Source organism: Macaca mulatta, chromosome 3, assembly GCF_049350105.2.
Source record: "Macaca mulatta isolate MMU2019108-1 chromosome 3, T2T-MMU8v2.0, whole genome shotgun sequence".
NCBI lineage: Eukaryota > Metazoa > Chordata > Mammalia > Primates > Cercopithecidae > Macaca > Macaca mulatta.
The window spans coordinates 5,971,972-5,999,318 of NC_133408.1; the positions used below are offsets into that span (position 1 = coordinate 5,971,972).

At 50.6% G+C, this 27,347-nt stretch overlaps 1 protein-coding gene across 3 annotated transcripts in view; it reads left to right on the plus strand.

The window, feature by feature from the left end:
• Nucleotides 1-27,347, plus strand: part of TMPRSS2 (transmembrane serine protease 2) — a 41,307-nt gene that overhangs the window by 11,062 nt on the left and 2,898 nt on the right. For all 3 annotated transcript variants that reach the window (XM_015132845.3, XM_077995732.1, XM_028845316.2), the window contains 11 exons: nt 3,625-3,847; nt 8,579-8,665; nt 9,635-9,754; nt 14,429-14,555; nt 15,742-15,852; nt 18,398-18,441; nt 21,376-21,547; nt 22,921-23,096; nt 24,160-24,255; nt 26,343-26,485; nt 26,990-27,142. In XM_015132845.3, the coding sequence (XP_014988331.2) occupies nt 3,625-3,847; nt 8,579-8,665; nt 9,635-9,754; nt 14,429-14,555; nt 15,742-15,852; nt 18,398-18,441; nt 21,376-21,547; nt 22,921-23,096; nt 24,160-24,255; nt 26,343-26,485; nt 26,990-27,142 (1,452 nt within the window). The remainder of the gene's footprint in view (nt 1-3,624; nt 3,848-8,578; nt 8,666-9,634; nt 9,755-14,428; nt 14,556-15,741; nt 15,853-18,397; nt 18,442-21,375; nt 21,548-22,920; nt 23,097-24,159; nt 24,256-26,342; nt 26,486-26,989; nt 27,143-27,347) is intronic.

Sequence of the window (27,347 nt, forward strand, 5' to 3'; positions counted from 1 at the left end):
GCATTCTCACTTTAACCTCATCCCTTCCTGCTTTGCGAGGCAGAGGGCAGGGACAAGGAATGGGGACAGATGAGGCAGGATGGCGATAACGGGGGTATGTCCTAGGGAAGAGACCCATGTGGGATCCTATCGATGCCCAACTGAAGGACTAGGAAAAGTCATAACTGCATGAGGCATGGGTGGGCCCTCCCTCTCCCTCTCCCTCTCCCTCTCCCTCTCCCTCTCCCTCTCCCTCTCCCTCTCCCTCCCTCTCTCTCCCTCTCCCTCCCTCTCCCTCTCCCTCTCCCTCTCCCTCTCCGTCTCCCTCTCCGTCTCCCTCTCCGTCTCCCTCTCCGTCTCCCTCTCCCTACCTCTCCCTCCCTCTCCCTACCTCTCCCTCCCTCTCCCTCTCCCTCCCTCTCCCTCTCCCTCTCTCTCCCTCTCCCTCTTCCTCTCCCTCTCCCTCTCCCTCCTTCTCCCTCCCTCTCCCTCCCTCTCCCTCCCTCTGCCTGGAGCCCACTGCCTTTGGAGACAAATGTGGCTAATCTCTGCTCCCCGTTGTAACTGACCCATTTGCCTTCTACCTAAAATAAGTGCACTTAGTAAAGAGTTTTAAACACTTCATAGATTCTATATCTGGAAAACAGACCTTGTTTTCTCCTTTGTTACTGATATTCATGTTTTACTGGGTCTGTGTTTAATTTCAAGTCCACTGCTCAGGCATTTTCAGGGACAAACCTCCTTGCTTACTGCAGCCCTTGCTAGTGGATGGCAAATTCTTAGATGGCTGAGATTGCAGCCTCTGGCTCCCTCATTTAGATGAGAGATTGCCTTGTGTTTTCCCTCTGTGTGCCACTCTGGTTCAGAGTTGTAATCTTCGGACTTTTGAAGGATAGCATTAGTGAGTTATTAAGTGGAGGTGAACTCTGCAAGCCTTGTTTGGCTCATTCCATGATAATCAACTTCCCTGGAGGCCTCATTTAAAGTTCTAAGAGCTATGCTGCCTCTACTCAGAACACCTGTCCATTGAGTACAAACTTGCTGTCATTCTCTGAGGTCAATAAGAGACAAGGGGCAGGCTGGGCGCGGTGGCTCACACCTGTATTCCAGCACTTTGGGAGGCCGAGGCAGGCAGATCATCTGAGGTTGGGAGTTCAAGATTAGCCTGACCAAAATGGAGAAACCCCATCTCTACTAAAAATACAAAAATTAGCCGGGTGTGGTGGCGCATGTCTGTAATCCCAGCTACTCAGGTGGCTGAGGCAGGAGAATCGCTTGAACCTGGGAGGCAGAGGTTGTGGTGAACAAAGATCGTGCCACTGCACTCCAACCTGGGCAACAAGAGGCAAATACTGTCTAAAAAAAAAAAAAAAAAAAGGAGCGAGCGAGAGAGACAAGGGGCAGAAATTAATTAATGGGTAAAAGTTTTGCATCGGGACCCTTAGATACAGATAAGAGGAAAAATGTGGCTTCCCAGAGTGGCCCAGCCAACAGGTAACTGGGGAGAACTGAAAGAAGGGGAAGATGTGGGCTAGTGGGGCCCAGAGTGGCCTGTTTGGGGCGAGTCTTGACAGGGTAGGCCTTGGGAAGGCAATTTTTAAGTAGGCTGAGGAAGGGGAGATCGTCATTCTAAGAAGATAGGCACCAACTGAAGGACGGAGCTGAGAATAAAATGCTACTTCTAGGCAGTTTCTTTCACATTTATGTATGGCCACACTCTGGCCCAGAAATTTCATTTAAAGGGATGTAGCTACACATTTCCGCCCTCTGCACAAAAATGCATGTACTTTGTAAGAACGTTTCTTGCAGCACAGCTGCTAACAGCCCACATTGTGAACCACTCAAATGTCCATTAATAAGAGATGGTGAGTGAATGATGATACATTCCTTATATGAGAGAAGAGGATGTGGAAGAGGTATTTTCAGGATAACACAGAGAGTATGCTCCTTTAGGCAAATTTCTTCACTCAGTTTTTTTCCTCTGCAAAATGGTTATATTAATTCGTACCTGTGCCAGTCTTGCTGGTAGCGGGAAGGGTTATGGTGAGTGTTCAAGGAGATTATGAGTACAGGGGCCTGGCAGCAGCTGAATTCTCCAATGTTAGCTATTATTCTCCTCATTATAATTATGGTATTGCTAGTTTATAATTTTGTATATCAATACTCAAGGAAAAGACTGGAGGAATTAAAAGTATAGGATTTTGGCTTAATGGATTCTAACCCAGACCTCTACACAACTTTTTAAAATTATTACTATATATTACTAAATCCCAGTGTCTGCCACTTTTTTTTAAATTTCAAAGAATACATAGCCTGTTGGGCAAACTTGGGTTTGTGTCCTTGGCTTTTCCGCAGGTGCGGAAGCCCTGGGGTGGGTATGCCCTGGCTTGTGTGGTTCTTAAGTTTGAGTCTGTACGTCTGGAGTGGGTCAGGGGCCCCAGAGCTTTGCTGCCATTGATTTCTCCCCAACAGCAGACAAAGCCTCACAATGACCTCAATTTTCCCTCTTTCTTTTGAAGCACCGACTTTTCATGGTGCTTGTCTTGATTGTTTTCATAGTGCTTTTTTTTTTTTTTTTTTTTTTTTTGAGCTGGAGTTTCGCTCTTGTCACCCAGGCTGGAATGCGGTGGCGCAATCTCCATTCACTGCAACTTCCACCTCCTGGGTTCAAGCAATTCTCCCGCCTCAGCCTCCCAAGCAGCTGGAACTACAGGCGCGCACCGCCATATCCAGCTAATTTTTTGTATTTTTAGTAGAGATGGGGGTTTCACCATGTTGGCCAGGCTGGTCTCAATCTCCCAACCTCAGGTGATCCACCTGCCTCAGCCACCCAAAGTGCTGGGATTACAGGCATGAGTCACTGTACCCAGCCAAATCGGTATTTTTGTATGTAGAGGGAAATAATCTTCTCAACTGTAATCGTGAATAATATTGTATTAAATTGTCATGAAGGAACTCCTGTTTAATAAATGGACATGTAAGAAAAAAGGAATGAATAGTAAAACCAAACCAAAACAAAAAACTTTGGTAATTGAAAGTTCTGGTTAGTTTTTATTCTAAATAAGTTCAATGTTTGACATAGTTGTAGACACCTAGGGAGAATCTGTAGTACCTTTTCTTTTCTTTAACTCTTTTTTTTTTTTTTTTTTTTTTTTTGAGACAGAGTCTTGCTCTGCCACCCAGGCTGGAATGCAGTGACGTGATCTCGGCTTACTGCAATCTCTGCCACCTGGGTTCAAGCCATTCTCCTGCCTCAGCCTCCTGAGTAGCTGGGATTATAGGCGCCCGCCACCACGCCCAGCTAATTTTTGTATTTTTAGTAGAGACGGGGTTTCGCCATGTTAGCCAGGATGGTCTCGATCTCCTGACCTCATGATCCACCTGCCTCTGCCTCCCAAAGTGCTGGGATTACAGGCGTGAGCCACCGCACCCAGCCTTGCAGTACCTTTTAATATCTTGTCACTTTCTTATTAATCTCTAACTGTACAAGTTGTATAGACAGGATGCAAATTTCACAAAATAAAACAAAAACATTATCAATTTAAAAGATCATTGGTACAGCTGTGATATGATGTGATAGTTTATATTGAACCCTTTAGTGCAAATAAGAGTTTTATATTATTCATCTTCTTTTCAATTGTTTAGGGGTCACCGCCAGGTGTTGGACCTTACTACGAAAACCATGGATACCAACCGGAAAACCCCTATCCTGCACAGCCCACCGTGGCCCCCAATGTCTACGAGGTGCATCCGGCTCAGTACTACCCGTCCCCCGTACCCCAGTACACCCCGAGGGTCCTGACGCATGCTTCCAACCCCGCCGTCTGCAGGCAGCCCAAATCCCCGTCGGGGACAGTGTGCACCTCAAGTAGGATTCTCTTTGTGTTTATTTCCTGTAATAAACCCGAGGTCCTGGGTCAGCCTCCCCAGGGGGCTCTCTGCTCCCACCACCACTGTCGCCTGGTCTGACCCTTCTCCATCTGCCGGAGCCAGTCTGTCTTCATGGCTTTCCACTCTCTTCCTGCTGGATCAAAGCTGTCGCCATCAGCTCTAGCCTCTTGCCCAGGGCCTGCAGAGAGACCTCTGTCTGCCGTTAACTCTCCTGTACAGCTTTGCCTGTTCTACTCAGCATAGGCTTTTGAGATCACCTTCTCTGGGTTTCTTGGCTGTGTGGTTTATTGATGGCTGCACTTGAATAACTGGTAAGCTTCCAAGAGCAGAAATCAACTATTTACCTTTCTTTGTCACACAGTCCCCTAGATATGACGGGTCATGTTTAAGATGCTCCTTGTTTCTTTGTGTTTAGTGAATGACCTGGCTGGTGTGGTTGTGGCACAGAGTGTGGTTGTGTCTGAGCTGTCTCAGTGGGCTTCAGGGTCCTGCGGGTGGCTGGAGCAGGCCAGAGTGAGCGTGGGAGGACTGGAGGTTACATTTTATTTGCTGTCACTTCAGTCCCTCCTCTTCGTCACCCTCCCATTCATCTCCTTTCTTTGCCATTTCGCTTGGTCTCGTGTCTTTCCAGACTGCCCCCTCTTGCACTGCCTCCCAGCTTTTAATTCAGGCTAGTTTCAGTGCTAAGAATTGCCCAGGTGGAAACAGCATAGCAGCAGCTACACCAAAGATCTTTTACATTGATCTTTTAATTGATAGTGTTTTTATTTTATTTTGTGAAATGTGCATCCTGTCTCTACAACTTATACAGTTAGAGATTCGTCAGAATGTGAATTTCCACAGGTCCACCATTACATAATCAGTCATCGACGTGATTAACGCCAATGCTCTGTGAAGCTCTGTCTGTCCCCACCTCTCCCCCACTCAGGACAAGTGCTGTCACTCCTGTGTTTCTGCCCCTCTCTCAACCCCTCACCCTTCACAAATGGCTCTTCTGCCCTGTTCCTCTCCGGCCACCTCCTGTCTCTGAGTTTTCTACCCTTTCATGAGGCTTCCTCCCTTCCTTCCTCTCCCTTCTGTGTTTCTCTCTTTTCCTCCTTTCAATGCCCCGCACCAAGCGAGTACTTGTGTTTGCACTGATCTGCTTCTGGGGGTGGTTGGGTAGGTCAAAGCCAGTGGTTCTCAGTCAGAACAATTTGGACCCCCTAGAGACAATTGGCAGTGTCTGGAGACAGTGTGGGCGGTTACAAGTAGGGAGGGGGTGCTGCTCCCAGGTAGGCACCAGGGATGCTGCTCAACCTCCTGCAAGGCACAAGACAGCCCCCCGACAGCAAAGAATGCTCCAGGCAAAATATCATTTAGTGTGGAGGTTGGGAACTCCTGGTCTTTGTCCATTTTGGGGATGGAAGGAAGCCAGGGTGAAAGGGTTAAGGAACTGTCTGTATGAGCTACCTCCCAAAGAAACAGCATGAAGGTCCTCTCCTGAAGTCAGCACCTCCAGACAGTGGTGTTCCCACCAGTGACGGCCAAACCCAGGAGGGCAAATGAACCCCTGGCCCACCTGATAGACACATTTCCACTTTTCCCAGGAAAGACTAGGTGATGACAGAGTTGGACGGGTTATATCAATCCCTTATCGGTTGCTTTTACAAGGGAAGCATATGAACCTACATGTATGATTTTGCATTATAAAATTCATAAACTCAAAAGTAATTTAGTAATTTAATTGAACTTACGCTGGTATTATTTTTAAGAAAACACTGTTGGCATTTAATATATAGAAATGTGTACATTTTGAAAGTGTAATGTTTGGCTTTGAAACTCTTCTCCCAGTTATTGGGTAGCACACATTCAGAAGCATGTATCAGGAGTATAAAGAACTTTTTCCAGACTTAATGTATTTATTTGCTTTAGCAACAGCCATAGAAGGTTGATGATTGAATAGGAGCAGACCCACAGCTTAAAGCTTAGGCTTTGGGGAATCGAAGGTCAATAGTCCTCCAAATGTGTGCGTGAAACAAGCAGTTAAACACAAGAAACCATAGGGCTGAGTTGACAACCTTAAATTGGTCATGATTGAGGGAAATGCATAGTGGGTTTTGTGTGCGTGTTTTTTTGTTTGTTTGTTTGTTTGTTTTTTGAGACGGAGTCTCTTTCTGTCACCCAGGCTGGAGTGCAGTGGCATGATCTCGGCTCACTGCAACCTCTGCCTCTCAGGTTCAAGCAATTCTCCTGCCTCAGCCTCCCGAGTAGCTGGAACTACAGGTGTGCCACCGCGTCCGGCTAATTTTTGTATTTTTAGTAGAGACGGAGTTTTGCCATGTTGGCCAGGCTGGTCTCGAACTCCTGACATCAGCTGATCCGCCTGCCTTGGCCTCCCAAAGTGCTGGGATTACAGGCATGAGCCACTGTGCCCAGCCGGTGGGGTGTAATTAAACTGCAACAGCAGCCATGCCAAGCCAGGACCCAGTGGTGTCTGTACTGACCCTGCGCTGACTACAGATGCCTGTCCAGCAAAGTAAACTTGGGTTTGCACACACTTCTGGTGAGACCTGTACAGGTCAGCACATGCTGAGTGTGAGGTTCAGGATACCTAAGTGAATAGCCCTCAACTCAGCAGACCAGTTATTTTATCTTGGATAAAACGGCACTCGGGAAGCCGTCTGTGGAGGAAAGTGTCCTTGGTAATGGGCCAGAGAGGCCATCTGGAATTTCTCTCATGAACTACCTTGGCCCTAGCTTACCTCCATCATATATAATCATTGCAGCTGAGTTATGAGAACGTTGTGTGCCTGGGCATGGTCCTCAGACCAGTGGTGCTGGCATCACCTGTGAACCTGTTAGAAATTCAGATTCAGGTCGGGCGCGGTGGCTCACACCTGTGATTCCAGCACTTTGAGAGGCTGAGGTGAGTGGATCACTTGGGCCCGGGATTTCGAGACCAGTCTGGGAAACATGGTGAAACCTCATCTACCAAAAATGAGCCCAGCAGAGCGGCGTACATCTGTGGTCCCGGATACTCGAGAGGCTGAAGTGGGAGGATGGCTTGAGCCCAGGAGGTGGAGGCTGCAGTGAACCATGATCGTACCACTGCACTCCAGCCTGGGCAACAAGCAAGACCCTGTCTCAAAAAAAAAAAAAAAAAAAAAAAAAAAATAGCAGTGCAGATTCATGCCCGATCCCCAACTGAAATAGAATCTCTGGTGATGGGAACCACCATATTCCCCAGGTAATTCTTAAGCCTGTGACAGTTTAAGAGTGATTGTAGAATTGTCAGAATGTTGTCACAAAGTGAGAGGCGTGGCATTGAGCCCTCAGCAGCTGGATCAGCTCTCAGCTTGTCTCCCTGGCAGACCTCCAGAGGCACAGGTGTGGCCAGGTTCGGAGTTCCAGGCTGCCATGCCACCTCTCCAGCCCAGGAGGGTCTGTTCAAATGCCCTCTCCTCCTCTCTCCTCCATCTCTGCACCTTTCTTCAGGGAAAGCTCCCGGGAGCTCCTGGACCTGGGGCTGCTGGGCATCAGTGGGGTGATGTGGATGGACGCCCTCCCTCCTGGCCCATGAGCTGGCTGAGCCCAGCGTCTGACTCTGCCATGCCTCTCTGGTGCCTGTAGCTATCCTCTGAACTCTGTGTGACTTTTGCTTTACCCTCTGACCAATAATGCCATGTCTTACTAGAGAAAATCAGTGACCTCTTCCAAATTCCTTAATTTTTATCTGAAATGTGCCTTTCCTCTGAGTTTGGTATTTCTGCGCTTGGATCAAAGGGCCTATGCTGGTGCTGTCCAGCAGGACTTAGGGACGCCATGGGAAGGTTCTACTGCTGCACTGCCTGACATGGTAGCCACTGGCCACATGTGATGACTGAGCACCTCAATTTACATCATGTTACTTAATTCCATGGAACATTAATTAAATAGCCACATGTGGCTGGTGGATGTCCGAATGGGACAGTAGCATCCATTCGCTAAACAACCTTGGGTAAGACAATTTATTCTGCTTTGAGTACCGCTGACAGAGTGATGATAGTTTTGAGGACGGTATTATTATTTTGCTTATGCTTGTAATTACCAGGATGAGGTCTTAGTTCTTTCTTTTTACACTAATCATCTGCCTATTTTAAGATCCTCTTTTAGCATACCATACTTTTTTTTTTTTTTTTTTGAGATGGAGTTTTTGCTCTGTCACCCAGGCTGGAGTGCAATGGCGTGATCTCAGCTCACTGCAACCTCTGCCTCCTGGGTTCAAGTGATTCTCCTGCCTCAGCCTCCCAAGTAGCTGGGATTACAGGCACCTGCCACCACGCACGGCTAATTTTTGTATTTTTAGTAGAGATGAGGTTTCACCATGTTGGCCAGGCTGGTCTTGAACTCCTGACCTCGGGCGATCCAGCCACCTTAGCCTCTCAGAGTGTTAGGATTACTGGCGTGAGCCTCTGCGCCCAGCCACGCATACCATACTTTTTAAAGAGCCTAACCTTCATGTACTTTGCTGAAGATCACGGCTTCCTCCTGTTGGTCTCCAAATTGCATAAGGTTTAGTGTTATGGAAGAAGCAGGATCGTCCATCATATTTCTTAAAATTAAAAGTCACATTTTTAAGAAATAATTATTTCTTAATATGGTGTACTATAAAAATAATAGATAACATTTGAGAGCATGACTTCTAAACAACTCTGGTCTGAACGTTGCACTCTCCTCCTTCTTCCAGAGACTAAGAAAGCACTGTGCGTCACCATGACCCTGGGGGCTGTCCTCGTGGGAGCTGCGCTGGCCGCTGGCCTGCTCTGGAAGTTCAGTAAGTGCAGGGAGCCTTGATCCCACCATGTGCTCCTGCAGTCCCCAGTGCTCTGAGCCAGACCCTGCTCTCTGGGCTATTGAGACCTCTGGAGGCCCTCCGTGAGGTTCCTCTCTTCCATAACGAGGCTGTCTGTCTTCCCTTCTCTTGTTCAGCTATGAGATTGACACATCATGGGGAAAGCATTTAGAATGTACCCAATGCTTTGGGGTGCTTGGTGCCACCCAGCACTGTGAGCACAAGTTCTACCTTGGGGCCATACTCAGTTACCTGTATCTCACTGCACAGCAGTGGCTGTTGGGGGCCAGGCCTGCCCCTCCCTGTCCTACCTCCTGCAACTGCAGCCTGAGCCTTTCCCATTAGCCTGGGGTGGTGCAGACTCATGCGCCATTGTGGATCCTTGAAGTTACCTGTGTGATAGAGAGGACGTGTGAGTGCCGTCCAAACGCAAACACTGAGAGGGTCCTTCCCATTGCCCCCACGGAAGTAAGGTGGCCCAGTGCTAATTCCACTTATACTTGCTGGTGGCAAGGACACTTCTCCTCCTTATTAAAGTGGGGGAATTGGCTGGGTGCGGTGGCTCACGCCTGTTATCCCAGCACTTTAAGAGGCCAAGGCAGGTGGACCATCTGAAGTCAGGAGTTCGAGACCACCAGCCTGGCCAACATGTTGAAACTCCATCTCTACTAAAAATACAAAAAATTAGCCAGGCATGGTGGCACGTACCTGTAATCCCAGCTACCTGGGAGGCTGGGGCAGGAGAATCACTTGAACCCAGAAGGCAGAGGTTGCAGTGAGCCAAGACTGTGCCCCTGCACTCCAGCCTGGGTGACAGAGTGAGACTTTGTCTAAAAAAAAAAAAAGTTGGAGGCTGCAGAGAGCTACAGTAATGCCACTGTGTTCCTCACTCCATGAGGCTCATTGGGTTTCTCAGCCTGATGGGCACCTCTCTTCTGTTTTCTCTGCAAGTGGGCAGCAAGTGCTCCGACTCTGGGATAGAGTGCGACTCCTCAGGTACCTGCATCAGCCTCTCTAACTGGTGCGATGGCGTGTCACACTGCCCGAACGGGGAGGACGAGAACCGGTGTGGTGAGTCGGCCTTGGCCTTGGGAAGGGACTGCTCTGCTCACCTTAGAGACAGCAGCCAGGTCCAGGAGCCTTTGGGTGGCTGGGCCTGGCCTGTGTCCAGTACGCTGACACATGATGCCATTGAATTCCTGCTCCAGGCTGAGCCCTGGGGCTCAGAGGGGTTGTGTTTCTGGCCCAACCTCACACAGCAGGTGGGAGGGAGATGACAGGGCCACCGAGGACTGTGTCATTGGAACCATACGTGCTCTGAACTGCCACAGAAAGTCAGTTAAGATGAGCAAACTGTTTATAAAGTTGGAGATGCAGGCCAGGCACGGTGGCTCATGCCTGTAATCCCAGTACTTTGGGAGGCCGAGGCAGGTGGATCACCTGAGGTCAGGAGTTTGAGACCAGCCTGACCAATAAGGTGAAAACCTGTCTCCATTAAAAATATAAAAATTAGCCAGGTGTGGTGGCAGGTGCCTGTAATCCCAAATATTCAGGAGGCTGAGGCAGGATAATCACTTGAACCTGGGAGGCGGAGGTTGCAGCGAGCTGAAATCATGCCACTGCTCCTGCCTGGGAGACAAAGCCAGACTCTGTCTCAAAAGATTAATTAATTAATTAATTAAAAACAAAGTTGGAGATGCACTATGTTATTTTCAAAACAAGCTGCCTTTAAAGGTCTATCTCTTGTCACAGAGTGGGCTCATCTGTTTTACTTTATTTTCTGTGGTTTATCTATTTACTTATTTTAATGAACGAGGAAGCATTGCACCTATTTATGGCATACCACATGATGTTTGGATACATGTATGCCTGTGGCATGGCCATGTCACGCTAGAACATGGGCCTTACCTCATATACATGTCTTATGAAGAACACATAAAACCTGCTCTCATAGTGATTTTCAAATATGCAACATAGCGTTTATTAACTGCAATCACTATGATGTACAATAGATCTCTGGAACTTATTCCTCCTGTCTAGCTAAGATTTTGTGACCTCTGACCAACATCTCCCCAGTGTTGTCACCCCCCGCCCCCAGCCTCTGGTAGCTGCCATTCTCTCTGCTTCTGCGAGTTTCATGTTTTTACATTCCACGTGTCGGTGGCCTCATGCAGTGTTTGTATCTCTGTGTCTAGCCTGTTCACTTAGCGTCATGTCCTCCAGCTTCATCTATGTTGTCGGAAATGACAGGATTTCCGTCTTTCTTATGGCGGAATAGTATCGCATTGTGCATATACACCACGTTTTCTTTATCCATTCATTCACCGAGGGACACTTAGGTTGATGTCATATCTTGGCTGTTGTGAAAAATGCCACAGTGAGCGTGGGAGTGCAGGTCTCTTCAACACATGGATATCCTTTCCTTTGGAGATAAACCCAGCAGTGAGATTGCTGGATCACATGGCAGTTGTGTTTCTAACATTTTGAGGAAACTCCATACTGTTTTCCATAATGGCCGTAGCAACTTCCACTCCCACCCACAGGGTGCAAAGGCTCCATTTCTCATCTACATCCTCACCAACTCCTGTTATTTTCCATCTTTTTGATAGGAGCCATGCTTAGAGGTATGAGATGATACCTCATTGTGGTTTTCATTTGCATTTTTATTTGTATTTTTCATGAATTTTTGAGGGTGATTTCAAGGGTAGTTAGTGGCTGTAACAGGGAAAGGAGCCTGAGTATGAGGGTTGTGCTAATCATCCCCCTCCTGCCCGCTGCATACTGAATGGGGCTCGGCAGGGGGCCTTTTACTTTCTTCCTCTTCTTTTAAAACTTATTTCCTGGCTGGGCGCAGTGGCTCATGCCTGTAATCTCGACACTTTGGGAGGCCAAGGTGGGCAGAGCATGAGGTCAGGAGTTTGAGACCAGCCTGACCAACGTGATGAAACCCTGTCTCTACTAAAAATACAAAAACTAGCCAGACGTGGTGGTGCATACCTGTAGTCCCAGCTACTCAGGAGGCTAAGGCAGGAGAATCACTTGAACCTGGGAGGTGAAGGTTGCAGTAAGCCGAAATTGTGTCACTGCACTCCAGCCTGGGCGACACAGCGAGACTCCATCTCAAATTTCCCAAGCATTCCAGGCTTGCGGATCAGCGTTGGTGGCAGGGTGCGCTCTTACATCTTAGTTCCCGCTAAGCACACTCTGACATGTTTACACTAGAACCATTTTTTTTTCTAGAAATAGAAATTTCAGAATTGTAGAGTCAGAGAACTTACCAGAAATCTCTTAGGTAGTTCTCCTCCCCTCCCTCAAGTGCAGTCCTAACCTCCTGGGGTTTTCTGTAGAAACCATGAGCCTCAGAGCTGGCCAAGAATTCTAGACAGAGTTTTCCATGTTAAAGTAATTTCCTCTCTCCTAAGGGCCATCCTTGATGGGGACTGGCTTCCTGTTACGCCCTCACTGTAAGTCCTGGCTGTGGAATTTCTGGTGAGGAGCACTGGCCCGTGGAGCTCGGCCCTTGAGCGGCCCGAGTGTTCTGTGTTCTTGATACCTTTCCTCCAGCACAGCCTTGCTTCCCAGAAAAGGGTTTGCACTTGAAAATGATACATTTGCTGATTAAATATAGTTCTTTTGCTTTATTTAGTTTCTTAAATAAAGTGGGGAGTTTTTAAGATGGAGTAGCTTGTAGTTAAGATAGCACGTGGAATGGTTTTTTTTTTTTTTTTTCCCCTGGTGACAAGGTTTCACTCTGTTGCCCAGGCTGGAGTGCAGTGGCATGATCATGGCTCACTGCAACTTCAACCCCCTGGGGTTAAGCAATTCCCCCAGCCTCAGCCCCCCAAGTAGCTGGGACTGCAGGGGCTCGCCACCATGCCTGGCTAATTTTTGTATTTTTTGTAGGAATGGGGTTTCGTCAATGTTGTCCAGGCTGGTCTCGAACTCCTGACCTCAAGCAATCCTCACAACTCAGCCTCCCAAACTGCTGGAATTACAGGCGTGAACCATAGCACCTGGCCTGGAATGGCTTTTGATATTCTTCTATGTGAACATGTGGGTGGAAAAACACCAACAAAGTCCTTATGTTACCTGAAGAGTTGCTCTCTTCTTAGTATTTAAGTCGTATTTATTTAAATACTTTAATAGTTGTACACCCAGGTAGGTCAAAATCAAGGAAGTACAAAAGGGTATGCTGTGAAAAATCTCTTTTTCCTTGCTCTGCTTACTTACCTACCCCCCATCCCCCACCTTACACCCCAGACACACACAGATGTGTGTCTGTTCACTTTTTTAAAAGTAACTGAAATGAGATATGCTGCTTCTTTTTCTTTTTGTTTTTTTCTTGTTGCCCAGGTTGGAGTGCAATGGCAGCATCTCAGCTCACCGCAACCTCCGCCTCCTAGGTTCAAGAGATTCTCCTGACTCAGCCTCCCGAGTAGCTGGGATTACAGGCATGCACCACCACGCCGGCTAATTTTCTATTTTTAGTAGAGACGGGGTTTCTCCGTGTTGGTCAGGCTGGTCTTGAACTCCTGACCTCAGATGATCCACCCACCTTGGCCTCCCAAAGTGCTGGGATTACAGGCGTGAGCCACCGTGACTGGCCTATCTTATTTATTTTTAAAAAGAGCTTATTGAGATATAATTTATGTACCATAAAATTCAAGTATATAATTCAGTGCTTTTATATATAAAACATTGTATATATAAAATAACTTACTGAGATATACTTTTTTATATAAAACAGCTTATTGAAATGTTATTTATGTACCATCAAATTTAAATATATAATTCACTGACTTTTATATATTCACGAATATGTGCAGCTATCACCACAGTCAATTTTAGGATATTTTCATCAGCTCATAAAGAAACCCCAAGCCCTTGAACTATCACCCCGTATCCCTCCTCCCAGCCCATCCCTCCTACTCCTAAGCAATCACTAATCTACTTAGTGTCTATAGATTTCCTACTCTAGGCATTCCATGTGAGTGGGATCGTGCAATATGTGGGCTCATGCAGTACGTCTGGCTCCTTTCACTGAGCGTAAGGTCTTCAAGGCTCATGCAGGTTGCAGCCTGGGTCTGAATTTCATTCCCTCTTCTGGCTGAATCATATTCCATTATATATCGTGGACATATCCGATTCTGCTCACCCAGCCGTTGGTGGGCGTTTGGAGTGTTTTTGCCTTTTGGCTGTTTTAAGAGGGCTGCAGTGTATGTTCATACAAGTTTTTGACCCAATGCCTGTTTCAATTATTTTATGTAGAGAGCACTTTTTGCAGAAAAAGAATAGTTTGTGGCCTCCCTTTGTGTGCGGTCAGTGCCTCGCAAAGAGTAAGCTCTACGCGGCCACCTCCGGAGTCTCAAGGAGCGCGGGGCTCGGGTAGCAGCTAGGACAATACAAGCTGGGACAAAGCCTGGTGCAATGGTTCACACCTGTAATTCCCACACTTTGGGAGGCTGAGACAGGGGGATCATCTGAGGTCAGGAGTTTGAGACCACCCTGGCCAACATGATGAAACCCCATCTCTAATAAAATACAAAAATTAGCTGGACGGGGTGGTGAATGCCTGTAATCCCAGCTACTCAGGAGGCTGAGGCAGGAGAATCGCTTGAACCCGGGAGGTGGAGGCTGCAGTGAGTGGAGATCACACCACTGCACTTCAGCCTAGGCAACAGAGCGGGACTCCATCTCAAAAAAAAAAAAGAAAGAAACTCACAGAGAATCCTCCTTCTCATGCAGTTCGCCTCTATGGACCAAACTTCATTCTTCAGGTGTACTCATCTCAGAGGAAGTCCTGGCACCCTGTATGCCAAGACGACTGGAACGAGAACTACGCGCGGGCAGCCTGCAGGGACATGGGCTATAAGTGAGTACGGGGCAGCACCCGCATGGTGACGGGAACAGACAGTAGAAACATGAGAAGACCCTCTCTCTGCCTCGCCGTGAAAGTACCGGCACATGAGTGCTGGGGACAGTTGTCACCTTCCAAAAGCTGAGCCCTGTAACCAGCAGGTGGAACTTGTCCCGCTAGGGCTGTGCCCAGCACACGGACCTCGGCTCGCTGCTACCCTGCCCTGCCTCCTCCTTGGCCTCTATAGACTTCTAGTTGCTCGGGAGTGCCCAGTGCTGTGGTCGTCTGGTCAGGGGTGCAGGCTGAGGGCATTAGGTGCCTCTTTTCCCAAGATGCCTCTCAGCCAGGGTCCATTCACCCCCTGGGTAGAGGTTGGGCCAGAACAGCCGGCGAGGAGGGTTGGGCTGGGGAGAGCAGCAGGGACAAATCCTGTGCCCAGTTTCACTGCATTCGGGAGCCATGGAAGGCTTTTGAACCGGGGAGAGAATCAATCAATCAGATTTATACTTAAACAATGTCATTCCTGCTTGCAGCTCTGAGGGAAGGTGGGAAGGCTTAAGGGGGTGTGTGTCCCTTGCCAGTGGTTCCTGGCCGGGGGTGCGGTGGTTACCACTTACCAGCACTGCTTGGGGAGATGTGGCAGCCCTCAGGCATCAGGGAAAGGGCGGTAGGATTCTACTGCCACTTTATTTTCCATGGGAGGGTCCCCAGGTGATTTCTATGCAACTTTAGGGTATTCGATATGCCAGTTTTCAGAATGAATTACAACTTGATGAGAAAGTTGGCATCTTAGCTAGTCACTCTGCCATCCCTAAACAGCAAGGGAGAATTACACAGCAAAGCGCCCAATCACAGTCCAGGAACCTGGTGGAATTGATAACTGGGGACATTTTAACATCTGTACCTTTTATTAGATTAAATGTATGTATGATTATACACTCCTATGTCCTTCTCATAGTTTCTTGATCCTAACCTGGATAAGAAACACAACCAATGAAAAAATTTTACCTGACACTTTAGGGTTATTGAACTGAAAAAAATTGTTACACTTGGTTAGAATGTGTGATTTTTTTTTTTCCTAAATGCTAAGGTTTTTCCCTCTTATTTTGAATGTCATATGAGAGGTATTATGACATAGTATAGGATTTGTATTTGCTTATGTCTTAACCATTACATAAATAAGGTTTTCTGTCTTTTTTAGGAATAGTTTTTACTCTAGCCAAGGAATAGTGGATAACAGTGGAGCCACCAGCTTTATGAAACTGAACACAAGTGCTGGCAATGTCGATATCTATAAAAAACTGTACCACAGGTATGCAGTGACTTCTTCTTTGAAACATTTTGGAATGAAATCAACTAGGAGACACCATGGGGAATCGCTGTCCTGAGTCTCATTTCTCCAAGCTGCAATACTCGGTCTGGATGGGTTTTGCATTGGGAGGAGATGAGAGTCTGACCAGGCCTGGTTACTCTAAGCAGCCCTTGGTTTATTCATAGGAAGTGGCCGAGGTTCCTCTGCTATTTCATTTTCAGCCTCTACCGTCTGCCCTCGATGGTACCGGATAACACTGCAACACTGACATTCAACTCTACTTATTTTCCTTTGCTCTTCAGACATTTAGAGATGTGTCTATTGTGTCAGGGTGTGGTTCTAGGAATCCAAGATAATATCTCAGTGTCCCAGCCGGGGTGACCGGCTCATCCCAGTTTGCCAGGGACTTCACTGGTTTGAGCAAGGAAAGTCCTGCTCTGTTCCAGGCCGCTGGGCTGGCTGGTCCCCTTAGCCCCAACCCTGGGACGGCAGTGCCAGACGGTGCTTTGTGAGGGGTGGGCAGCATTCTGGCGGCCTGGGAATGAGTCGTGTGTGTCCAGGGGGTAGAAGTAGGCACAAGCCACAGGTCACGTGATGAGTGGCTGACCTGGCTGGGAGGGCGGAAGAGGGGATGGACTTAGCTATCCCTTTTGCTTTGCACACATTTAAGATGTTTGCTACGATTGTTGCTGTTATGTGAGTGTTTTCTGATGTGAAAGATACACAGTGTCCTGTGCCCATGAGCTCTCCTTGCCTCCCAGGTCCCCAGGGCTTATGCCTGGTGTCTAGGCATCACCTCCCTGCCCGCCAGGTGCCAGGTGCTGTGTTTTGGGGGAGGATGAACTAATCACCCTGCGCCAGCTTTCCTCTGAGTGGGAGCCTGGGGCAGGTTTGCATTCCTGGTGGCCGCTGGCAGAGGTGTCTGGGGGCCTGACTTCCACCACAGCCTGCTGTCCTGGGGAATGTGGCAGGGCAAGCCCAGTGGGGAGGGCTGTGCGCGGCCAGGTGCACCCATCAAAACAGCAGGGCTGCGGTTTGTCCCTGTGGAGAAGCTAAACACAGCTGCCTGGGCACTTTGTAAATGCTGAGTGGTTCTTTGTCTTCCTGGGTTACACACAGAATCAGGGAGCCAAGTCCAGCTGGGCAGGGGTGGGGGAGGGGAGGAGGTGCTGCCATCCCTTGGCAAGAGCCTTGGGAACTCACAAGGAGGCTGGAGGGCTTGGAAGGAAGAAGAGAAGGCCATTGTCTGGTAGGCTCTATTCTGTCTCCGCGGTGGTGGTGGGCGGAGGAGGCACTTCTTTTCCTCTTTTTGTGCAGGAGTTGCCCTTGGATGCCTGAGTTCTTGGCTTGTTTTCTGTCGGGCTTCTGTGAATAGCCACATGTGCCCTGACGCTGTGACCACACAGGGCTATCTCTACCGCCCTTAGGATTCTTAGGAAATGTCTTCTCTTGAAGAGAACATGTCTTTGCTTGGCCGTGTCAGTGCCCCAGAGCCAGAGTCCACCTGGAATGCACCTGTAGTCACTGGGAACCCGGGGGGTGTGCCTCAGTAAGAGGGTGTTAGGAAGGACCTATTATTGTAGGGCCTGGGCTCCTGTGAGGTGGTTTGGGGCGGCTGGAGGAAGCGGGGCTTTGCTCTGGATTGGATGCTATCAGGAAGCAGGGGTAATTCTGTGATGGCTGCTTTATTATTTTTTTTCTAGGAGGAGGTTGGAATGAGGCTAGGCTAGAGCTATGATTGGTAAAGAAACGTCCATCGTTCAAGTTAGCCAGGATAGGAGGCGAGTTCAGGTCGTGATTTTGTGGTTCTAACCCCCAGGTTCCTGTTCTGTCTGTTCAGACATCATTTCAGAGGAGGCTCCTTGTGTCTGGCCCCATCTCGGACATGGGAAGCCTAGTCCGATATTGATGCTCAGTGAAATTGTTTATGTTCCGCAGAGCACACGGCCCAGTTGTCGGGGTGGGCCAGCTCTGCACGCCACGGGCTGTGACTTTCCTTCTCAGCATAGCCTGGGGAATTCACTGAAGGACAGAAGGCACGAATGACTTCCTCTTCATCCATAACCTGGGATGTTTGACTCCCAAAGGAGTAACTCTTATGTTTCTTCTAATTCTAGGGAAATTATTGGTTATGTTGCCTTCAACACTACAAATGTAAAGCAGTCATAGGAGCCCAGAAGTTTCCAAATGTCTTCCTTACAAAATTAGAAGATGATTTTAAATTCCAAGAGGAAAAAGAAAAACTAGCGTTATCGCATGCTTACCCTCACAACCACCTTAGGAGTTGGTACAATTTTAAGAGAGGTTGAGTAACTTGCCCAAGGTCACACAGTGGAGATATGAGCTGCATACTTTGGCTCAATGTCGGTCTTTGCCACTGTCCCTATATGGATTTACTTACCTTATTGGGGTTGTAAATCACAGACCCTTCTACGTCTCAGAAGACAGGAGAGGGAACATCAGAAGAAATGACTGATTTCTGAGCATGCGAGAGGCAGGTGACTCCTCAGTATCGTGACCAGAATTTCCCTTGTTCTTTTTGTAGTGACGCCTGTTCTTCAAAAGCAGTGGTTTCTTTACGCTGTATAGGTAAGTTCATCTGGAGTCCCCCTTTTGACACTTCTAACTAGGAAATGCTCTCTACTTTCAGAACAGTACTCCCTGTGTCTCTGGGGGCGTGGGAAGGAAGAAGGTGGGGTCACGGGTTGGGATGTGCCCAGCAGCCTCTCGCTCTTTCCAAGGAGCTCTTGGTTTGGATTTCCATGGCCTGCAGACACCTTCAGCCTTGGGTCCAAGGGACACCCCCTGAGGTCAGGCCCCCTGAGGAAGCTGACAAAGCCCTACGCTTTATACCACCCATGAGCCGGAGGCGCGGCAGGTCTCTTTCTCCAGAAAGTGAAGGGGGTGGCGTTAGTGAGCCCTGGCAGCCACCTAATGTGGACTTGGAGCATCTGCAGGGCTGTGGTCCAGCACCATGGTGTGGCCACCACGTACCCATCAGCCAGTGGGACCTGGGAGGAGAGACAAACCCGGAGAACAACAGCGCTCTTGCCTCTTCTCTCCTGAATTTTGGACAGTGGCTTAGACTTGGCTGTCCCCATCTCCGTGTTTGGAGTGCTTACAGTTTCCAAACCGTTTGCAAATGTGGAAGCCGCCATCGCTCTCCTCCTCTGGGATGGCCCAGTGCTGTTGTGGGGCCGTGGTCCTGAGCTCAGCTTTTCATTTGAAGAGCTGGAAGGCGCTGACACAGTCATCCCAGCAGGGCTGGCTCAGGTCTTCTTTAGGTCCTGAGTTGGGGTCCAGCACAGCTCCAAGGGCACATAGTACCCGCCCTGCCCTCTGCCCATGTACTCACCTCCTGGTGGAGAAGACACTCGCACACAGGAAGCAGGGAAGGCAGCAGGCCCCTTCACCCCTCACCCCCTCACTCACCATCTCACCCCCTCACCCCCTCATTCACCCCTCACCCCCTCACTCACCCCTCACTCCCTCACTCACCCCTCACCCCCTCACTCACCCCTCATCCCTTCACTCACCCTCTATCACTCCCTCAACCCCTCATTCACCCCTCACCCCCTCACCCCCTCACCCCCTCACTCACCCCTCACCCCCTCACCCCCTCATTCACCCCTCACCCCTTCACTCACCCTCTATCACCCCCTCACCCCCTCATTCACCCCTCACCCCCTCACTCACCCCTCACCCCCTCACTCACCCCTCACCCCCTCACTCACCCCTCACCCCTTCACTCACCCTCTATCACCCCCTCAACCCCTCATTCACCCCTTATCCCCTCACTCACCCCCTCACCCCCTCACTCACCCCTCACCCCCTCACTCACCCTCTATCACCCCCTCACCCCCTCATTCACCCCTCACCCCCTCATTCACCCCTCACCCCTTCACTCACCCTCTATCACCCCCTCAACCCCTCATTCACCCCTTATCCCCTCACTCACCCCCTCACCCCCTCATTCACCCCTCACCCCCTCACTCACCATCTCACCCCCTCACCATCTCACCCCCTCACCCCCTCATTCACCCCTCACCCCCTCACTCACCCCTCACCCCCTCACTTACCCCTCACCCCCTCACTCACCCCTCACCCCTTCACTCACCCTCTATCACTCCCTCAACCCCTCATTCACCCCCTCACTCACCCCCTCACCCCCTCACTCACCCCCTCACCCCCTCACCCCCTCACCCCCTCATTCACCCCTCACCCCTTCACTCACCCTCTATCACCCCCTCACCCCCTCATTCACCCCTCACCCCCTCACTCACCTTCTATCACTCCCTCAACCCCTCAGTCACCCCTCATCCCCTCACTCACCCCCTCACCCCCTCATTCACCCCTCACCCCTTCACTCACCCTCTATCACCCCCTCACCCCCTCACTCACCCCTCACCCCCTCACTCACCCTCTATCACTCCCTCAACCCCTCATTCACCCCTCATCCCCTCACTCACCCCCTCACCCCCTCATTCACCCCTCACCCCTTCACTCACCCTCTATCACCCCCTCACCCCCTCACTCACCCCTCACCCCCTCACTCACCCTCTATCACTCCCTCAACCCCTCACTCACCCCTTATCCCCTCACTCACCCCCTCACCCCCTCACTCACCCTCTATCACTCCCTCATCCCCTCACTCACCCCCTCACCCCCTCACTCACCACTCACCCCCTCACTCACCCCTCACCCCCTCACTCACCCCCTCACCCCCTCACCCCCTCATTCACCCCTCACCCCCTCACTCACCCTCTATGACTCCCTCAACCCCTCACTCACCCCTTATCCCCTCACTCACCCCCTCACCTCCTCACTCACCTCCTTACCCCCTCACTCACCCTTTCACCTCCTCGCTCACCCCCTCACCCCCTGACTTACCCCCTCACTTCCTCAATCACCCCCTCACCTTTTCACTCACCCCATCACCCCCTCACTCACCCCTTACTCCCTCATCTCCTCACCCCTCACTCACCCCCTCAATCACCCCCTCACTCACCCCCTCATCCCCTCACCCCCTCAATTACCCCCTCACCCTCTCAATTACCCCCTCACTCCCCACCTCCTCACTCACCTCCTCACTCACTCACCCCTTCACCATCTCACTCACCCCCTCGTCTCCTCACCCCCTCACTCCCAGCCTGCCCCTCCCATCTTCCTTTTCTTTGTATGAGAATCTGGGGCCCTTGAGTGGTGTCAGTCCCTCCAAGACTCAAGGAGTCCCCAGGGCCTTGTTATCCAGAACACCCCGACCTGGGTCCCAGGAGACCCCATGGGATCACAGGAGTGTTCAGGGATACGGTGCTTCCTGGGTCTGGGTGGGCTGAAGGGGCGTCCTCCCTTCTCCAAGCAAGAGGAGACCCCCAGGAGCCCCCTGAGTCTGCCCCCAGCAGTGGTGCCGGTGCCATCTGCCCTGTCCTTGCAGCCTGGGAGACCCTCGGGAGGGGAGGGCGCTGGGTGGCTGGGCGGCTTCTGCTGACCTCACCCCACTGGCCTCCTGTTTGTCTTCCTCAGCTTGTGGGGTCCGCTCAAACTTAAGCCGCCAGAGCAGGATCGTGGGCGGCCAGAACGCGCTCCTGGGGGCCTGGCCCTGGCAGGTCAGTCTGCACGTCCAGAACATCCATGTGTGTGGAGGCTCCATCATCACCCCCGAGTGGATCGTGACAGCTGCTCACTGCGTGGAAAAGTATGCCAGGGGCGGCGCGGGCTGGGTGGGGTCTCCGGGCTGGCCTCCAGTCACCCTGTGACCTTGAGCAGGGTCTCAACCCTTGCAGCCTGGGCGTCCTTGTGTTTAAATGGGGAGAGTGTTGCGCCTGCTTCCTAGGCTTGTGGGGCACCAGGTGCACTCATGCCAGGCAGCGCATGGCTGTGTCGTCCTTCAGCACGTATGCACTGAGTGTCCCCTGCACGCGGGACACAGGGTGCAGGTGGAACATTCTCCACGATGTCACCATGACCAGCGTTCCTTCCAGCCGCTGTCCTCTGAGCTCTGTCCTGCCCTTGAGTGAAGCCCCCGCCCCCTGAGGTCTCCTCTCTCCGGGACACTAGTCCCAGGAGAGGACACACTCAGAGAGGCTCAGGGGCCTCAGGCTGCCCTGCTGGAAGGTCCCTGGGGTTAAGTGTTCTTGGCCACAGCATTGCTCATGCAAAGGGTTAGGTAGGGGTGAGGCTAGCTGTGACAGTGTTAGCATTTATGGAAGCTACCAACCCCTCCCCTTTTTCTTAAACACATAGTGCTTTTGGTCACATGCTGCTTTGGAGGAGGCCTTACTCGGCGGATGTATTTTTCTGCCTTAGAGAGAGGCTGAACTGGGTTTGACTCTTGGCCCAGCCCTTTTTGGCTGCGTGGCCTTAGATGATTCACTCAACATCTCTGACCCATGGTGCATCCAGCTATAAGATGGGCATGCCCTTCTTCTCTCGGGCTGTTATGAAGGTCAAGGAAGCAAGAGCTGTTACCCAAGAGTGCTCCCTTCTCTGCCCATCTTCACACCCTCGCGTGCTCTGGGCCCTCTAGGAGCTGGGTTTCTCTCAAGGGCTGTTACCCAAGGGTGCGCCCTTCTCTCCCCCTCTTCATACTCCCAAATGCTCTGGGTCCACTAGGAGCTGGGATTATCTTAAGAGGGAAACACCTGGATAAAGGAAATGGTTTGATGGATATTGGACTTCAAGTCTGTTCATCAGTACCCATTTATTAAGCACCTACTATGTGCCAGGAAATGCTTTGGCATACAAAGGAAAATAAGGGCCAGTCCTGCTAGAAATGGCCTTGAAACCCCAGGGAGGGATGTCGGCCCCATGGTGGGTGCTGCAGATTCCTCCACGGTGACACAAGAGCCAGAAAGAGGGATGATGTCGGGGGCTGAGGCGGGGAGTCGGAGTGGAGGGAGCGTGGGGGAGAAGGGGAGGCCAAGCCCCTCCTCCACTGTCTCCCTGTGAGGTTTTTGGTGAATCATCCCGCCTCTGGGTGTCTTGCCTCCAGCTTCTGATGTTGGCAGTTCATCCACCAAGAGCTCCGTGTTTGTGGCTCTGAGATACTGAGTCCTTCTTCTCTCCCAGACCTCTTAACAGTCCGTGGCAATGGACGGCATTTGTGGGGACTTTGAGACAATCTTCCATGTTCTATGAAAAAGGACACCGAGTAGAAAAAGTGATTTCTCATCCAAATTATGACTCCAAGACCAAGAACAATGACATTGCGCTGATGAAGCTGCATACGCCTCTGACTTTCAACGGTACACGTGGCTCAGGCTTGGCAAGCAAGTTGGCAGAATCTTAAGGAGATGTTGATTGGAAATGACACTTGTGCTGTGCCAAATGGAAGGGAGGCATTTGCGTTGAGCGAGGGTGGTGTGCAGTGGGTGGCCAGTGGGAGAGGCTCACAGAGGCTAAGAGCACCTGCCGCATTTTGGGGGAGGCAGCAGCCACCACATCTGTTCTGTACTGTACTGAGTGGTGATGATTCAAGCCAGGGGTGGAAAAGGCTAGAACAGGGCTTTCCCACTGCAGCACTCTTGACATCTGAGGTGGTTCTCCGTTCTGGGGCTCTCTTGTGCCTTGTAGGATGTTTAGCAGCATCCCCAGCCTCTACCCACTGGAGGCCAGCAGCTCCCGAGTTGTGACAACCAGTGTTGTCTGCTGACATTGCCAAACATCCCCTTTGAGGCAAAGTCACTTCTAGTTGAGAACTACTATTGAGATGTGTAAAGATCCTTGATTTTTAAAGATACATTTTAAAACCAAGTTGCTTAATTCAGGACAAACATGCTTTCTCTTAGCCTCTTATTCGGTCCCACTCTGGTCCATCCAACGGTCTGGAATGTTCTAGGCCCGTGTGGATAGAGAAGCAGCAAAACCTCAGCCCTCCCTACAACGTGTCTGTATTCACACTGGGAAATGGTTCACATATAGAAGAGCGAACACATGAGCAACGGCGTGGTGCCTCTGGGGCGAAAGCTGACTCCATCGGCTTTTTGGCTGTTGCCTCCTGTGTGTCCTTCCCCTCTTGGTCACCTGGAGTGTGTAATTTTAGAAGCAGAGCTAGCAAATAATTCCTCTTATAGCAGAGTTAGCAAATAATTCTACTTATAAGTAGCATAACTTCTTGCCTGCCAGAAGGAGGGGTCTGGCAAGGGGAGAAAGTGAAAATGTGGGACTTGTTGGGATGCAGGGTCCTCTGGGCAGGGTGGCCGGGGTGCCAGGCCCAGCAGCCTGCATGTGGGAAGGCCAGGTGGAGACATAGCCTGAGGCCTTGGGTGATACTAGCCTGGCTCACTGTATTTTCTCTTCTTAAAACAGAGGTGGTGAAACCAGTATGTCTGCCCAACCCAGGCATGATGCTGGAGCCGGAACAGCACTGCTGGATTTCTGGGTGGGGGGCCACCCAGGAGAAAGGTGAGGCTCCTGGGCATGTAGGACTGCAGGGCCCACAGATGGAGCATTGGGTTCGAAAGTGGGAGGTCCAGGTTTTAATCCCAGTTCTACTACTCAATGATTGGATGACTTTGGGTGATTCCCCCAGTCCTTGTGCCTCAGTTTCTCCATCTGCTAAATGGGAGAAATCCTGCCCACTCTACCTAATACACTGTGTTCTTATTACGATCACACGGAGCAGCATGTGGAATGGCTTTTGAAGTATCTGGGTCATACGAGTTTAGAGGTGCAGGATCTCCTGTGTTGCACCCATTGTGAGCTTGGAGCTGCCCTGGAGATCCCACCAAGGCCTCCATGGCTGAGTGACAGGGGCTTGGTAAGGACGGGCATCCTGGACCTGTGGTGGCCACATCTAAACCTGTCCTCTGCCCTGATAATCACAGAGAGAGGCTCTCTCGGCCCCCTTCAGTTGCAGTCTGCATTTCTCTCTGACAGTCTTTCAAATGAAGGGAGCCTGGCTGCTTCATTTTTATGGAGGGTTGGAAGAGCTTAGTGGCAGGCAAAGGTTCATTTTACATATGTTTACATCCTTCTCAAAAGCGTCTAGGCCATACAGACAGCAAATCCGTTCAAACAGGGGAAAGTACAAAGGTTGGGTGATTTGGGGGGAGCATCAGGGAAGGTAGTGGGGGGCATCCTGGCTCCTCATCAGCAGAAACTTACTGCAGTGAAGCCACAAGCTGGGCAAAAGGCCTCATGGAATCCAAGATGAAGGGAATAGCGACAAATATGTGTGCACACCTCACCTAGTGCGGGCTGAGTGCTACTCAGGTGCCGGGAATGCAGAAGTGAACAGAGTAAGACAAACATCTCTGCTGTCAGGAGCTTTACCTCTCTTGTGGATGTGGGGGCCGGGGGCGGGGGGCAGGTGTGGTCAGACAGAAGACAAACAACTGAGCGAGGTACTTCCAAATATCTGAGGGTGGGGAGCAAGGTCCCGGCTACTTTGAAGGGGTGGTCAGGGAAGGCTTCTCGGAAGAGGTGGCATTTGAGCTGAGACTCAAATGGCAGAAATGTGTACACATCAAAAAGGCTAGTGCATGTATCTTAAGGTGTGGTCAAGGGGCCAAGGAGGTGGGCTGGGGCCAGATTGCATAGGTCCTTGTGGATTATGGTGAAGACACCAGCTTCTCGTCTGCTTGAGGTAGCGAGATCGTGAGCCAGGGAGTGCCATGATCTGGCAGCTGTGCGGGGAGTGGGGCTGAATAGATGGAGATGAGGATCATGGTGACGAGTCCATTGCTGTGGTTCCCTGAGACAGGAAGGCAGCTCATAGCAGAGTGTGGGCATGGTTGTGGAGAGATGAGGGTACATTTGGGCTAGAGCCACCAGACTTGCTGATGGGTTGCACGTCTGTGGGAGAGAGAGTGAGAAGTCAGGGACGATGGCTTTCTGCTCTGTGACTGAAGTCCCAGGGTGGCGGGTGGTGCCATCTTCCAAGCCAGGGAATATTAGTTGGTGAGATTTGGGGTGGGAGAAGGTGTGATGGAGGGTTCTGGTTTTGCACATTAAGCCCACGGTGCCCAGAAGATACCCAAGGGGAGGCGAAGCGAGAGTGGGAAATGCAGAGGTAGCAAGTGCAGGCCGTGTCTTGAGAAGCTCTCATGTGCAGGGGAGCCAAGAAGCAGGCAGCCTAGGGAGGGTTGTGTGTGCTCCAGAAGGGTGTGTGCGTGCCAGAGGGGAAACGGGAGCCTGTGTCCTGGGTAGTGTTCAGTGAGGAGCGGCAAATTGGTTTGGCAGAACCAAGCCTTTGGTGAATAAGAGGGGGATTCCACGGCACTGATAGAGCCCTGTGGTTTCAGAACTGGGAAGTTCTTTCCCTGAAGCTGAACTCCAGAGCTGCACTCAGCACAGGCACTGCCAGTTGTAAGGAGAATCCAGGTTTCCCAGGAGAGGGCTTGGTGCTAGGATGAGCTGACGGGGGCAGGGCTGGAGAGAGAGCTGTGACCATCTGTGTAGTGTGTGTGCGGGTCTCAGGGAGGGAAGTGTGCTCTCCCTGCGAGAGCTGCTGGCAACACTGGGAGCTCAACAAGTCTCCCTGTCCTTAGGGAAGACCTCAGACGTGCTGAACGCTGCCATGGTGCCTCTCATTGAGCCGCGGAGATGCAACAACAAATACGTCTACGACGGCCTGATCACACCAGCCATGATCTGTGCCGGCTTCCTGCGGGGGACCGTTGATTCTTGCCAGGTAATTCAACATGTTTATTCTACCTTTGACCCTTACCAGATCCTACTGAACCCCTCATGAGAGAGAGGGCATTCTTGGGGTCAGCAGAGCCTCCGCAGTGACATGGAGCCAGCTCGGGGCAGTCATGGGAAGTGATGGCCACAAACAGTGTGAACACTTCTGGTGGCAGAAGCAAGTACAAACAGCAAATCACACGCGCCCTCTGAAAAACTGGTATTTGGTAAAAGTGCCAGTGGAACAGAAACAAGTATTTAGACTATTTTAAATTATGAACAGCAATTTATTTGGTAACTATCAGCTTGTACAGATTAAAATTCAGGGTGGGGGCTGTCTCTTTGGGGGTTACATCTCTGTGACCGTCACCCTTTGATGGTGGAGACTTGAAGCCCACACAGTCACTCGTAACTCACACCGCAACACACACCCCCACCTCCTCTAGGCCTGGTCAGTGGTGTGCAGTGGATTGTGATTTTTCTGCTCTCTGTACCTTGCCATGTCCCCCAGGGTGACAGTGGAGGGCCTCTGGTCACTTTGAAGAACGATGTCTGGTGGCTGATCGGGGATACAAGCTGGGGATCTGGCTGTGCCCAAGCTAACAGACCAGGAGTGTACGGAAATGTGACCGTCTTCACGGACTGGATTTATCGACAAATGAGGGTAACTATCCTGTCCTCCTTCTAACTATTCTCTGATTCCTCAAGCCAAAGCCAGACATCTGTTAGGCATGGTTCTACTGCCGGAAGCTGACTGCTGACCACTGGTCAGCATGAAACAAACCCCGCTTACTCCAGCCACAGCCCCGTCCCCCTGGTGTCCACCCACTGCTCATTGCCTCTCACTGACTTCACTTGCATATTTCCCC